This window comes from Monocercomonoides exilis (assembly GCF_001643675.1).
Source record: "Monocercomonoides exilis strain PA203 chromosome Unknown scaffold42-869251, whole genome shotgun sequence".
NCBI lineage: Eukaryota > Preaxostyla > Oxymonadida > Polymastigidae > Monocercomonoides > Monocercomonoides exilis.
In genome coordinates, this window is record NW_027150587.1 from 134,461 (window position 1) to 150,993 (window position 16,533).

The window sequence follows — 16,533 nt, forward strand, 5'->3', positions numbered from 1 at the left end:
CATGATTGGGAACAGAAATTTGATCGAAATATGGACATTTAAATTTATTTGATAATTAAACAAAAGGAACTTTTCAAAAAAATTTTTTCATATGGCATAATCTTTTTGAAAAATCAGAGATCTTCCCGTTATTATTTATTGTGAAATAAATAATAATATATCCAAAAACGATTTTGCACCATTTTGATATTTATCACAAACGAAACACATTTCAATATTTTTGTTATTTTCCACAAACCAAAATAGCTTTCATAAAAAAATTTTTTAAAGGAAATTGTTAATTCATTAACAATTCACATTAACATTGATATGTGAAGAAGTCATTGCTTTCAAAGTATGTTTTTCGAACATCTTTTCACAACACTATTTTTGGTGATAATGATTATTCATTATGCGTTAGTAATGAACAACTCCTTATAAAATCATTTTCTTGATTGAAAATAGAGTGTGAATCAGAAATGAGTAATCACTTGCGTTGAATTTTCATTTATCATGTATGTTTTATCACTTGTCATTGTTCTTATAAGTTGTTCAATTTTTAACAATCGTTTTTTGACAAATGAAAATAACAAATTAATCATTCTTTTGTATTTTTTAATATATCATTTGTTTCGATAAATTAAATTATTAGCTGATGACATTTTTTTTTGATCACATATTTAAGCTGTTTAAACTGCTTTATGGAAAGAACCAGAAGAAAGAAATGGAAATTTGCACTTTGCAGAAAAAAGAATAAATAGCTGTACAGGACTTGTTCTTCTTGGATAATCACACGCTTCACTACTTTTGCGAAATGAAAGGCAAACTCCAATCGAACCTCTTTCTGTCCCTGGTTGTTCTTTTCTCTGAGTGCATAGATATCTGAATTGGGATACACTCAGATTGCTCGTCTTCAAATGACTCATTTTCTGATTCGTCATCCTTCTCTTTGACCTCTCCTCTAGTTCCATTTTCCTCTGATGTTTCTATAAAGAGTGAGCGGTTCACCAAACTTTGGCCACCATCTTCCGCTTTTGAGCACAAAGATGATCTCAAGAAGAAATGCATACTGTGGAAGGCGCCTGAGCTGCTGATGAATAAGAAGAAGGGAGCGACGAAGAAATTGGTGGTGCTCTCAATCTGGATAATGCTAGAGAAGAGGACTGAAAAGTGGATGTGATGTTGATTATAAAAACTCTTTGATGAAAATATTTTCTTCATTTCATTATAAAAGTTGTTCCTTGCTTTGTATGCTTTATTTTTGATTTGAAGTCAAATTCTATGTATCGATCAATTTCGTTTTTAAATTTTGTTTTTGTTATCGTTTCATCTTCAATTTATTCAAAAAGAGAATTCAACAGTGCAATTATATGTGTTAATCAGTGATTTTCATACACTTCGCCTGTCTGATTTGAAGATTTTGCTCATGTTGTTTTTCAAAACATAATAATGAAATTATTCTTTGTTTTTTGTAAAGTTCAAAACATATATATCTAATTTAAAATTACACATTCAAAAGCAGATTTTGTTTTGAATAGATTTGCCAAAGCATCAATTTCATAAAGCTCATTTTCAAAAGTTTCTTTTTCCTACGCTGAAACTGCTTCTGTTAAAACCAATCACTTAATCCCCCTCCTCACTTTCTCCATTTTGAATCAACTCGTTTTCCTCCTACACATCCTCCTCCATATCGACCATATCTGTCGCTCTTCAACTTCTTTTTCTACCATTGCCACTTCAAAATCCTACTCCATATCTTCATCTTCCACCGCTCACAGTTGAATCCTCTTCTCCAACGCGCAGCTTTGGCAGCTCTGTGACAGTCGTAAGTAACAAAAAGCGGTGTTTGGCAAATGCTCCAATAAATGTGTCTGCGTTTTCACACTGAACATCAAAAACAGCCGATCGCAGATCCGTGCAAAGCCTCATGTGCTGCACGAAATCGATCATTTCGTGAGGGAGCAAAGCACGAAGATTGGACCACACATACCCAGGCGACTGGATCTGGAAGTGCTTCTCCTGCCTTGCAGCGGAGGCTGCAGCGGCTGCAAAGGAGAAGCGCTGATTCACAGAAGGCTGACGCTCATTCATAGCAAAAAACAGAGCGTTAGTCCAGCTGCGCTTGTGATGAGAAATAACATTTTTATAAGCTTTGAATAGTCTAGTATCAGCTCAATCGCACGAGATAGCACTGTCAGCATGTTCCTCTGGACTTTCTTCATCTCACACCGTTCCTTTTCGTTGTATTGTCCTTTGTGGCAATATCATCATCTTTCTTTACCTTTTTCTCTTTCTCTTTTCCTTCTTCCGCTTCTTCTTCATTGTTTTCTTCTTCCTCAGCATCCTCATCGTCTGTATCGTCTTCTTCCTCTTCATCTTCTTCTTTATTTGCTTCATCCCATAAAAAAAGGGCGAACTGTCTTTCCAACCTTTCCTCCTCTTCTTTCTCACTCAGCTTCTCGCCTTCATTCAGCCCAGTTCCCATCACCTGCGTCACCTCCTCCCAGTTCTTTGCCAGCGACCGCACAACAGCTTTGAAGAATAGCACCAGCGAACCAGAAACAGTCACAATCTGCTCTGCCGCATCTCTTCCTGCAGATCTCATCATTTGCACACCCGAAGGTGACGAAATAATTTCGAACATAATTGCACTCTGACGCTCTGCGATCACAAGGTGGTATTCATCTGTCTGATTGTGCAGTTCAACACATGTTTTTCATCTTCCACGCCTTCATGCTCTTCCCGTGTGATGCAAGTTAGTCTTTGTGTCTGTTGGGGCATGCGTCACAAAAATCAGATCAACTTGCGGAATATCAATGCCCCGCGCTACCACATAAGGAGCAATCAGCACAGCAATGTTCCACATCCTAAACGACTGCAGCGTTTGTTCTCTCTGTACCTGGGCAATACCACCATGCAATGGTCGATAGCGGTAAGACTTCAACTTGGCGCACACGTATGGTTCGTTCGCCTAAGCATTCTGGTCGCAGAAGATGTTTTTAAACATCTGTGAATTAATCCAAAATACTTCGAACAGTCTCCGATAATTCCGCTCTGCTCAGCTGTGACATCTTCATTGCACAGTGCTTCACGTGCGATGGAGAAGCAAGCAACCCTGAGCCCACAAGATCAGCCCACACCGAATTTGACTTTGAATATGGAATGAATTAGCAATGATGGTTGATCCACGAAACAAAATAGGCTCAGAGCCAAAGGATATGTCCAAACGGTTCGGTGATAATGTTTACGGAAGTTTCTGTTTTTCCTTGTGAACAGAGAGTGGAGGACGAAGAAGAAATCAAGAAAGGAATCGAATATAAAAAAGTTGATATGGAAGGCAAAAATACTCTGAATTCTGGATAGAGCTATTAAATGAATGCCTTCGTGTTCACTTATGTAATCTCTTTCTTAATCATTGAAAATTTTCTTCGCCTTGAAGCTGGACAAATAAAGGAATTCCACAATATTCTTCACATCTCACGCAAACCCAAAAACGATACATCCAATAAATGACTTCAATCACAACGGCTTTCGATATTTCCCTTCGTTGTCATTTTTTCCCCCTTAAAATTGGCCTTAATTGAAACCATCACAACTCTGGTCAATGAAAAGAAAAATGTTTCATTGTTTAATCTTATTTATTAATTAGTAGGCTTCGCAGCAACAACTTCTTCAGCGTTCGAAATCATCTGCAACTGTCCCATGATTGGCGTTTCTCTGTGCAACTTCGTTACCAACTTTGCAGCCTGTTTGAGCTTCTGGGTTGCTCTGGTGAAAGAGAAAGATCCAAGTGAACTGCATGTTGTGCATCTTTTTGAGTAACTACAGCTGACTCTGTGAAAAGAAAGAGGAGGAAAAAGAAGAAAATGAGTGATGCATAATTAAGTCGGAGTGAGATAATAAAACATGTGTAAAGCACAAACATAATAATATATTCACAATCGGATACAATTTGAACAGCTAATTCTTTGGCAGGAACAACTGAAATGAATTGTTTCTCATTTGTCTTTCTTTTCCACCCCCATTTTTATTCAGAAGAAGTTTCATATTTCTTAAAATAAAATTATTAACTCAATAATAAGACAAAAAATCAATAATTATAAGAAAAGCAAGAAATACATTTTTCCCAACAAACCAGAATATGATAGAAAATTTAATTAATATTACGAGTGTTTGAAATGAATAATCAACGTCATTCTTCGTTCAGTCATGCTTATCATTTTTAATTGAAAATAATAAATAATTACAAATTTCTTTCGAATTTTTCCGAAAGAAAATTGAACACAAATCTAAAGTCTTCATGATTTTGAACAACGGTGCTTCTCTTTGAACTTTAACTTTCTCTTTGAAAAGAATTTGAATTGATCTTGGATTAATAACAATACTTTTGTTAGCTAGTTGGTTGATAACCCGGGAAAAAGTTGAAAACCCGGGAAATTTTCTTAATGATCGCCCCCTTTATGTGTTGAAATGAAAAAGCAACGAGAGAAATTTAACCTTTATAGATTTATATCTTTTCTTTCTTCGTCTGAATATAGAAAGTATTCAACAAGGCAGTTTAGAATCCTAAAAATAATCCAAAAAGAAGGTTTCAGAGCATCAGATGTGTTCAATGCAGGATTGATTTCGAAGAGTGCATACTACAGAGCTGTGAAGGCGAAAAATGAACATAGAGACGTCGGAATAAATGGAAGACCCTGTATAATCAGAAAAAAGTATCGCGATGAAATATAAATGCAAATAAAAAATGATTTACACCATCTCAAAGGAACAACTGCAAAGCAATGTACAAATGCAGTTTGAATTTTATTATTTCAATTATTAAATTATTTTTTATTTCAAATAGGCAAGTTTCATTTCTTCTTCAAAAAAGAACGAAAGCGGAAAAGAAAAGGCTGTGAATAAAAAGTGGGGTTATTCTTTTATTTCCAACATAAAAGGATCTTCATTAAAAAAGCCTGCAAAACTTCCAATAAATAGAATCGAACACTCAACAAGGCTCATTTTGCGTCCTTTTTTTGAAGATTTGGATGAATAATATAAGAAGAAGAAATATATTCCACAATTAATATTTAATCTGGATGAAACTTACATCAAAAGAGACACAACTGAATCAACGAAGATAATTACTCTTCCGGATTGTCCCAACCCAATTTCTCAAGAAGCACCTCTTCCTCCATCAATTTCTTTGCTTTTACTAATTTCTGCTGACGGGGAGCATTGCAAGACTTCTGTTATCAGCCATTCTACCTTTCTTCCTCAGGAATATGCACAGACCAACTCCGACAACTTTGTTTTCACTGCCACCACAAAGAAAGGAATGGATTCTTCTTTATTTTTTGACCTATTCAAATATGTTGAAGTTGATTCAATTGAAGGAAGAAGAAAATTTATGGGATTATCAAACTTTCCAATGTGCATGCATATGGATGGTGCATCGACACGCACGAACGAAGATATTTCGGAGCTGACAAAGGAAAACAAGATCGTTGCTGTGTTTCCTCTTTCGCACACCTCGCACATCGTCCAGCCATCAGATTAATATGTCAATGCAAATAAAAAGATATTTATTTACACTTCTAACACAGACTTTGTGCGAAGCAATGCCACATTAATCTGATCAAATTTCGTTAACGAATTAAAAGAAGCATTATCGGAAGCATTAAAGCCATCTACCATCGTGGCATCTATCAGAGATTCTGGTATTTGACCTTTATATCCTGAAATTGTCCTGAAAAGCCTCAGTGAAACATCTCCTGTTGAAGGTTGCGAAGCTTCCATCAACAAAACTCACTTGATTGATAACTCGAAGTGCAGAATTTTAACTTTTGATTAATTCATTTCTTTTATTCACACAGAACATTTCATTATATCCATTTTTATAACTGTTTACAATAAAAAAAAATTTCCCGGGTTATTTACCAACTAGCTTGTTTTCAGAATTGTCAAAATCCTAAAAATAAACTAAATGGTTGAACGATTAATAGCATGGGCATTGTGATTAAAGAATAAAATTAACTGGTTAAAAAATCTTTTTGAAAAATCAGAGATCGTCTGACAGTTGCTTTTTTTCAAATAATAAATAATATAACATTTAACAACCATGCTCCATTTCATCGCAAATCGCAGTCAACATAATTCAAAAGTTTCAATTTTTTTCGATAAACCAGAATTAGAATTATCAAAATATTTACCAAAGGGAAATATTTTTAATGAACTTTTCCTTTTTTCTCCAATCCACAAGGCAACAACGGTTTGTTTTATTTATTTCTTATAAACATTCAAATAACGTATGTTGTTGAATGCATTGTGTTCCGGGTTGCATCTTGTTTGTCACAGTGAACACATATTCAATTTCATCTATCACCAAAATATATTTTACAGACTTTTTCCTTATTTGCAAGAAGAAATCATATTATTAAAGTTTTACGATGTTTGTCGCATTTTTTTTTTGCTGTTTTTTTTTTTTTTTTTTTTTTTTTTTTTTTTTTTTTTTTTTTTTTGAAAGCAACATTTTTGAACGAATATTCATAAAAGCTTCGTTATCCTTTGTTTCTTCTTGATTTGCAACAAAAAAATAGTTTAAAAGTTAAACTTATAAATGAAGATTAAATTCTGAACAAAGAAACTCGATGTGAATGTTTCTTCATGAAACAAATAAGAAAAAGAAGATGACAATCTGTTTGTTAATAAAAAATAGGATTGTCCTGAGACACAGGGGAAAAAAGATGAAGTTAAAGTGATGGTACGTGTTTTGCATAGTGGATCTGATGTAGTCCTGTGTTATAACTAGCATTAGTAACAAATGGAGCGGAACTATCTTTCACAGTCCTGAGTTCCCAAGCTAGTTGCTCACCGTGATCAGTATAAATTCTATGGTATTCTTTTCCTGATGTGAATCATCGCTCTTTCGTTGAGCCTCAAGCAACACTGCACATTCTCTTCATCTTCAAATGTGAAAAGCTCAAACAGCTTTTCTCCTCCCTCATTCGGAGGAGGAAAAAAAAATACTCTGGCAGATCTTCCACAGGTATCCCCAGAGACTCGAAGTCTTGCTCAACTTAGAAGGAAGAGCTGCTATTGCTCTGAAGATAGTGGAATGAGAGATGCGAAAGATTTGAATGGCGTGAGTGTTTCTTTGGAGGTTACTGGTTATTGGAAGTTGTGCCTGGCTTTTGGATGAATAAATCATTACAGTGTCTGTGGAGGTACTGAAAAATGTCCAAAAAGGAAACGAAGATGTTTCATTCGCTTTCTTCTTCTTCCTGCAATCGTATTCCTTCTCCTTCTGCTTCAAACTCTACAATGATAGATTCTACATTATTTTCTCTTTTATCTTCTTGTATTTTATCTGCGAATAATTCTTCTTCCTCTTCCTCTTCTCCTTCTTCTCCTTCTTCTCCTTCTTCTCCTCCTTCTTCTCCTTCTCCTTCTTCTTCTTCTTCTTCTTCTTCGTCTTCTTCTCCACTTCATCATCATCACCACCACCATCACCATCATCCTATCCATTTCACTCACAATCTCCAAATGCACCCCCTTCTAACTCACCCTTCCAGATTCTGTCTCCAAAACATACAAACGCCGGCTTCCACAAAAAGTTTTCACATCATCTTGCTCCTATAGCTTCTCCTCTCCCTACTCCTCTTCGCACTTCCGCCCATATCCTGATTCCCACCCCTGCCATGTTTTCCACTCTGATATCTCCTCCACTCACAGTCTCCCCTTGCTCGTCCAGAGAAAAGAATCCGAAGACAACAGTCGCAGCGCTTTCACGAGCGAACGAAGCTGCAGAAGCAAGAAAAAGGTTCGTTGAGTGGAAGCATTGATTCCCTCACGTAGATGATGCTGAGAGAAGGGGAAGAGACTGGCTCCTGTGATATATACTACGAGGAAGACAAGGAATTAGAGGAATAAGAGGACGATGGGCTGGAAGACGAAGAGAGAGGAGAGTTCAGTTTGCATGATGTTGACAACTGGAGCGACAAAACAGACGATGAAGAGGCAGAGGCAGATGCAGAAGCATTAGAGAAGGATAGGAAGAAGAAGAAGAAGAAAGAAGAGGACATGTTGATGGTTTGTGCGGACGACGGGTTCACTACGTTGATGAGTGAGAGAAACCTGATGCAGAACCAGAGGGAGAAGGAGAAGAGATGGATAAGGAGGAAGATAATGACACAGCAGATGAAGAAGGATGATGAAGTGTTTCCTGAAAGCGAGTGGTTGTCTCCATGGTGCGAATTGGGAAGCGGAGGAGGAGGAGGAAGAGAGGGAAGAAGAGGAAGAAAGAGAAGAGGTTAGCAGAGGAAAGGAGTGAATGAGAAGAGAGAGAATAGAAGCCTATTGTGTGGCAGCCATTGACTAGCTCGAAGGTGATTAAGATTGAAGAGGAAGGATGTGGGAGTTTATTGCAGTAAGAAAGCGGGATAGAATCATTGACAGAAGAAAGAGGAGATGAAAAGACGTCAGAAAACGGAGAAGCTCTGTTGTGAATAGGAAAAGGACAGCACAAAGATAAACAGCATCTCCACCGATATGCTTCAAGTGCAACATTTTCATCTGTTTCAGTTTGATGAGGAGGAGCGAGTTGTTGAGGAATAAGAAGATGGAGCTGACTTTGAGGAGGCTGAAGTGCAAGAGAGAGTCCAGCTGGATTTCGGAGGAGTGTAGCCCAACAATCAGAAAGAATTAATCGTTTGACAGCTCATCGTCAGCTTTGAAGAAATGCAGCTAATTGATAATGAGTTGGATGGTTAATACGATGGAGAAGCAACTGGACTGCAATCAAGAGAAGATGACATTTCCGACTTCACAAAGGATGATGCAATAAGATGTGTGATACTCACTTCTATCTCGATGGAACATGAGAAGGAGAAGTCTGTTGCTGTGTTGCCATGGCAAGAGCACGTGCTAGTGTAAAAGGCCGCGACGTCCTGAAAGAAATTTTTTTGTGGATCGTTGTTGTATGTGATGTAGAAGAAGATGAAAGTGATTGGGACAAAGTTCTCTGTGCCTTCATCTCTGTCTCTTGCTTGGTCTCTTCCTCTTGCTCTCCTTTTATTTATCTGTTTATTTTTTCAGCCATCTTTCGATAGATGAAAGCGTCTTCCTTTCCGCTCATCTGCTTCTCGTCATCTGAAAGAATTTCGAAATCTCCGAATACGACTTTTGTTTCAATTGCATCCAGCAGGTGCCGCGCAACGGTACGATGCACAACAGTGGGAAGGGCAAGAGTGAGAGGTTGAACCGATGAAGATAATGATGTGAGATAAATGAAGAAGTTGCTTATTGTTTGATGTTTGTTGTTTATTGCTCTGTCAAGCATGAGGACTATTACATATGAGAACAATTTCTGACTCATTTTGCATCGTTTGCTTCTTTTGAAACCAGACTGGGACTTTATTTATGTGTTTGATTGAAAATTAGGAAAATAACAAAAAGAAAAAGGAAAATGGGAAGTAGTAGATGCGGAAGATATGGAAATGTATTACAAGTTGATTGAGAAGTCACTGGATACGGTGAAACAGATAATTTTGATGAAAAATCATTTCGAAGATGCATATTCTGGAATTGGCGTGAATATTTTTTCGAAATTTTCTACTATTTGAGCATTTCTAATTTTGAAATTTTCATATCTCTTTGATTTTTCATTCTGTTTTTTTTTAATTCAAAACTTTAATGATTATTTACAAAATAATGATAATGTGCAAACATTTGATAACACAAAAAGTGAAAATTGATACAGCTATTGCAAAACAAAACAAGCCAAAGAATTCCATTTAAATTCAAGGTTCTCGCCTTGTTATTCAAGCGGAATTTATCACTCATTTAAATATCACATTTCGGATTCCTGAAGAGAACTGGACTTTTCTTTTGAATTTCATTTGTAGAAAATATCTTTTCTGTCTATTTTCTCCATCGTTTTTACAGTTGTGCCAGTCTTTAATGGAATAACTCATTGAATAATTTTGATTGATCAATAATAAATAATAAAAATATCTGGCGAAAATCTTAATTCCATTTGAAACAAACGAAACAATATAAAAATGAACAATTGTTAACATGTTATATTGGATTTTGATAAAAACAACATAACATGTTATTCAGAACTTTTTGATCTTTTAAGGGTTGCAAATTAAAGTTTTCCGACTTTTCAAAAAGATTTTGCCATATGAAAAATTTTCTTGTTATATTTCATTTCAAAATGAAAAACTCATAAAGAATTATCAAAAATAAATAAATAAATAAATAAATAAATAAATAAATAAATAAATAAATAAATAAATAAATAAATAAATAAATAAATAAATAAATAAATAAATAAATAAATAAATTAATAAATAAATAAATAAATAAATAAATAAATTAATAAATAAATAAATAAATAAATAAATAAATAAATAAATAAATAAATAAATAAATAAATAAATAAATAAATAAATAAATAAATAAATAAATAAATAAATAAATAAATAAATAAATAAAAAATAAAAAAATAAAAATAAAAATAAAAATAAAAAAATCATTTTTATGAATTGCAAAACTATAATGCCGATAAATAACAATAATAGATGAATACTTCATTCATATCAAGTATTTTTTATTAATGATCATAGACTTTTTGATTCGATGGAATGAGTTCTTCTATAAAATACATGATCAGAATCAGAAATGGAATCTGCAAAAAAAAGTGAGTGAATGAAGAAATAATATATTAAAGATGCAGATATCTGGTTGATTCACAAATTATTATTTTAATTTAATCGAAAAAAGCACACAATAATAAAAAAGATGATCAACACGGAGATATTATAATATCTGAAAAGATCCTAAATAAGATAAATTCAAATAAAATTTTATTAAATCAAATCAAATAAGAACAATTCAAAGCAAAATATTTGAATCAATGAAAACTGATTCGTTCAATTTGAATAAGATCTAATATTCAATAAAAATTTTCAAATATTTTTTGAATGAAAAAAGATGATTTCAATAATAATCACACATATGTTTCCTAAAAATAAAATATTCTCACAATATACTTATTATTAATTCATTTGATGGGTTTTGATCAAAGTTGATCTCATGGAGAGTGATGTCAAGCTCATCAGAAAAGAAGAATTGTCCAAGCTCAGTCGTTTGTTTTGTAATGATGATTAGTCATCGGATCTGTTCATTAATGAAATCGTTATTAATCTTATTCCTCTGCGTTTAAATCATAAAGTCTTCAAACATGGAAACATAGAAGAATATTCGTGAGAAGAAACAGAAATTTGAGCAAAAAATGTAATTTTTGATTTATTTGAAAATTGAACATTTGCGACTTTTCAAAAAGAATTACCCAAATGAATACAGTCTAAATCATAAATAATCACATCGGTTAATACACAACTTTTTTATGAATATATCAGATTGTGATATACACGATGCTGCTTTACACAGAAAAAAATAAAAATTAATTAATTAATTAATTAATTTTCGGTCAAATTTTTCATTTTTGTAAATTCTTCATTAAAACGCATTTTTGATATGTAAATACAAATTTTTCACATAAATACACATTATTTTAACTTATTAAAGCACATTTTTTAAAAAAGCGAAATATTGTGATTTTTGATCAAAAAATCGATTTTTCATTGAAAAAATCACCCATTATTATTTAAAATGTGATAACAAATTTTCATCCCTGTGATTATATGCGATGAAAAATGAATGAAAAACAAGCAAAAAATGTCGGTGCATGGAAAATTGTGACTATATACGAATGTGATTATATCCGGTTTAGACTGTATATGAAATTTTTGTTTTTCATGAAAATTCAACATTTGTGACTTTTCAAAAAGAATTACCCATATTTGGAATGAGAGTCAGGTGTCGATCGGAGGAGAAGGAAAAATTGTGGAAATTGATGAAGCAATATGAAGGCAAAGAAAATTTCATCGCGGAAGAAAGAAGAAACAAATTTGGGTTTTTGGATGAGTGGAGAGGAAAAAGGATGGAGGGGCTGGAGGAAGATTCATGGTAGTGGTTCCAAACAGAAAAAGAGATACGCTCATTCCATTGATACAGAAGTACATTAAGGAAGTAACGACAATAATGTCTGATGAATGGAGAGCGTACGACATTTTGGAGACTCTGGGTTACAGCATTTGAAAGTTTGCCATAAAAGGCAATTCTTCAATAAGGACACGGGAGCATGTACAAATATAATAGAGGGGTTGTGGCATCATTTACGATGCACTTTTCCGTCTTTTGGAACTCGCATTCGATTTATGCATGATTATCTATCTCTTTATCTTGTCAAATCTTCATTTAACATCACTTTAACTGAACTCATTTAGTACCTTTGCATGGAAAATGATGATGATGAAAAAGAAATGGAGGAAAACGAAATTGAAAAAGAAAAATTAAATGAAATTACTGACATCCACCGCATTTTTGGTGAAAAAGTTAAGGGAAAGTGAACTGTATCTGAAAGTTACAATAGAGCAGAAGATGGTGAAAGTGCATCTGAATATGAACACTAAAAATTATAACTGATGATCATTTTTCATTATTATTTTCAAATACAACTTTTTTCAAAAAAATTTGATATAAATAAATCACTTGAATAACATTTTTTATTGTTCACAAAAATAATTACATAGTTTTTTCTCCAAAATCATTAACTTTCGACATCCAACATAAGCATAACATAAATATTAAGTTTGTTGTTGAATTTTGGTATATAATCTTTAATAATCAGATGATTACGATTTCTGAGATAATATTTAAAATTACATTTATCTGAATCTTTAAAACTTCAAATTAATAATTTCTGATAATTTTAACAAATTAATCATCTAACTTTCTGATTGATAACTAAGTTTCATTGAATAAATCTTAATTATAATGTTGAAAAAACGTTAACTTTTCATAAATCAATATATTATAATAAAAAATAAAAAAGATAAAAAAGTTATTCTCCATTTAAAACTAAATAATCATTATGAAGAATTAAAAACTAATAATAGGATTAATTTATAATAATTTAAATTATATATTTTTAATTTAATAATTTCATTTATATAATATTCAAATACAACTTATTCCATTTTTCATTATTTATATATCTAGAATTTTTTATGGAATATTCATAATTTTATTTATGTAATATCAATTATAATAAATATTTGTATGATATTTTTTATGTCTTTATCAAATTGAACACTGTTCTGTAACATTTTGAAATTTTTTTTTCCATTATTAAATAATTAAGTGAATAAATTATAATTATCAGAAATCATTTTTGATAAATGATAAATTAATTTGTTTAATTTTCTTTGAAAATATATTAATTAAAATGAAATATTTAAAGATTATCTATTATAATACTTTAAGACATGCATTTGCCTCCACATCTCAGAATTTTTTTATATTTTGAACATGTGCTGTTCACCATGTGTTGACCCCATATTCGACCCTTATACTGCCAACTGCCCCACATCTGGCTAGATATAATAAAAAAAAGTCGAAAAAGATCAAAAAAGTGACACTCATATCTGGATTCTCAGAAGGCTCTGCAACTTCGTTTTATTTTTATTTTGTAAATTGGATTTTTCCCACACATCATACCAAAATTTATTAGAATCGCTTTGTCCGTTGTTTTTCTGCAATTTTTCAAACATGATTTTTTTTGTCATTTACAGTAGGAATTCAGATTATAATTGCACGAGCTTTTCATTAATTATTAACATGCATTTCATGTGTTATTCTCCAAAATGATGTCAAATAATCTTTATTTATTCATATTCAATCATTCTGATTGTATAGATAAACAAATTTTATTTGAAGTTAAAAATCTTAATTTCATCCTTGATCAATTTTATATTTATAATAACTTCTTATATACAGAAATGTTTGTATTAAATATTTGAATTTAATATTTGTATTTGATATTTCACAAAGTTGTTTTAAATAGATCATCGCATATGAACGGCAAGAAGAGAAGCAAAAGAGGAAGGCCGAAAAAGCAAGGAAGAGGAAGACCAAAAGTTAATAAGTATCCTTCAACCTCAATATGTCTCAAGTTACACTTATTTAAATAATACAATTCACATTTTATTGCTAATTATTTCAGATCCAAAACACAATTGAAAGATGTTAAAAACAAAGCAAAAATGACCATTCATGACGATGATAACGATGAAACAAATTTCGATGAAGAAGAAAATTCAAGTGAAAGTTCATCATCTTTGTATTGTGAAGATGAAAACAAACAAGCATGTTCTTCATTTCAAGCCATGGAAAAAGTCAAAATTCGTCGTAAAAATATGTTAATTACAAATAATGATTTCCAAAACGAAAAGTTTTTTGAAAAACACGAAATACATGAAGTGTCCATTTCGTGCAGGAGAAAACAAAACAATAATTCAAATATCTTATTTTATTTGGGTCCAATGGAATTTGAATGTACTATATGTGGAGCACTGCATTTCAAATCTGAGATTCAAAGAAAGAGAAATGGAATTATATATTTTAATGACTGTTGCAGTGGATTACACAACCCTCCAATCGATATCGATCACTTTCCAGATATACTCCGTTCTCTTTTTAATCATGAGCATCCCGAAAGTGACAATTTTCTTGAAAACATCAGAAAAATTAACTGTTTACTTGCTTGCTGTTCTTTTTATGCAGAAACACCAGATTATTTCTTTATGCAATTCACTATTAAAGGAGAAACGAAGAGAAGAGCCTATCCAATGAAGTCATTAAGTTATGATGATCCGAAGTTTGGTCAAGTTTATATTCTTGACACAGAAGAAGCAACTGAAAAATTCAAAAGAAACACACATAATAAGCGAGTTTCTTTTAATCTTTTATCTTCTCTATTTCAATGGTTCCGAAATTCAAATCCCTTTGCAAAAAGCTATAAAATGATGAATGATGTTTACTCAAAGGAGCGGGAAAAGGCAATGGAAATAGGAAGAAAAATGAAAAAAGTTTGCCTCACTTTTGATCCAGAAGGCAGAAAACTTGGGAAAGAGTTTGCTGCTCCGCAATCGAACGAAGTTGCTGCAGTATTCGTCAGTGACGATGGACTGCCTCCTGTGCAGCGATTAACCATATATGCTGAAGAAGACAAGTTGTCAACTATTGCCATGAACGATCCTTTGTGTGATCCACTTATTTATCCTTTGTTCTTTCCAAATGGAGAAGTTTACGAAGACGATAAAAAAAAGAAAGTCAAAAATGAAGAAAATTCATCAAATGATGATGAAGATGGATTTTCAGATGAGAAACAAAGTGATAATAACAAATCGAATTCAGATTATGAAAGTGAAATGAAAAAAAAGGAAGATCACACAAAACAAAAAAAAGGAAGATTCAGATCAAATATTAGAACGCATGCACTCAACGTTATTGCAATCAGAAATTCATGGTCTCCAATTCATCTTGGAGGGAAACTATTTCAACAATATATCGTGGATTCCTTTTGTAGAATAGAAGGAATGAAGACTTTGTACTATCACACACATCAACAGCAAATGTTCGGAGGTTATTATAATCAACTGAATGATGCGTTAAATAACAATGATTTCGATGTTGATATTCATTCATCCTCTTCCTCTTTATCATCTTCCTCATCTTCTTTGAATCAAAAAATTTTGTTGGGAAGAAGAATAATACTTCCTTTCTCCTTTGTTGGAAGTCCCCGATGGTCAAAACAATGCTATATGGACGCCATGAGCATTGTTTCAAAATACGGAAAGCCAGATATCTTTCTGACTTTCACGTGCAATCCAAAATGGCCTGAAATTATCGAGAACATCGCTTCACCGCACATTCACCAAGCGGATAGGCCAGATCTAATTGCAAGAGTATTCAAACTCAAGCTCGATGAATTAATGAGAGACATAAAGAAGGGAATACCATTCGGTTCACTCAAAGCATATGTTTATAAAATTGAGTTTCAGAAAAGGGGACTACCGCATTGCCATTTGCTTCTCACTTTGCATGATCAAAACAAACCAAGAACATCAGAGGATATTGATAAATGCATATGTGCAGAAATTCCCCCTCTCAGTGAAGATGGATCAAATAATAATTTGAGAGAAATAGTATTGAGGCATATGGTTCATGGACCATGTGGGTTAGATAAACCAAATGCCCAATGCATGGCTGATGGAAAGTGTCAAAAGCGCTTTCCGAAACAATTTTGTGAAGAAACAACCAAGGATAGACAAGGTTTTATTAAATACAGAAGAAGAAAAGGTGAAGTGGTCATATTAAACAAAAAAGAAATTGACAATAGATGGATTGTCGCGTACAATCCCTACCTGCTTCGAAAGTTCAATGCACATATCAACGTTGAAATATGTTCCTCAGTTTTCAGTGTAAAATATCTTTACAAATATGTGTACAAAGGGCCAGATAGAGCTTCCATGAAAATTTTGAACAAAGAAATTGCTTCATGTTCAAATGGACCAATAACAATCACTTCCTCATCCGCATCTGCATCCGCATCCGCATCCTCAACCGCATCAGCATCAGCATCGAATTGATCTTCAATGA

At 32.9% G+C, this 16,533-nt stretch overlaps 3 protein-coding genes across 3 annotated transcripts; 1 reads left to right on the plus strand and 2 right to left on the minus strand.

Annotated features, from left to right (window-relative positions):
• Positions 1-1,737: 1,737 nt before the first annotated feature.
• On the minus strand, positions 1,738-2,070 carry MONOS_10890 (uncharacterized protein; the record flags this gene model as incomplete). The annotated part of the gene is made up of 1 exon (XM_067863374.1): positions 1,738-2,070. The coding sequence occupies one exon, from the start codon at positions 2,068-2,070 to the stop codon at positions 1,738-1,740; it is 333 nt and encodes a 110-aa protein (XP_067722260.1).
• A 127-nt stretch (positions 2,071-2,197) lies between these two features.
• Positions 2,198-2,623, minus strand: MONOS_10891 (uncharacterized protein; the record flags this gene model as incomplete). The annotated part of the gene is made up of 1 exon (XM_067863375.1): positions 2,198-2,623. One exon carries the CDS (start codon positions 2,621-2,623, stop codon positions 2,198-2,200), a length of 426 nt encoding a protein of 141 aa, XP_067722261.1.
• A 12,271-nt stretch (positions 2,624-14,894) lies between these two features.
• Positions 14,895-16,523, plus strand: MONOS_10892 (putative Helitron helicase-like domain at N-terminus; the record flags this gene model as incomplete). The annotated part of the gene is made up of 1 exon (XM_067863376.1): positions 14,895-16,523. One exon carries the CDS (start codon positions 14,895-14,897, stop codon positions 16,521-16,523), a length of 1,629 nt encoding a protein of 542 aa, XP_067722262.1.
• Between the last annotated feature and the right edge of the window lie 10 nt (positions 16,524-16,533).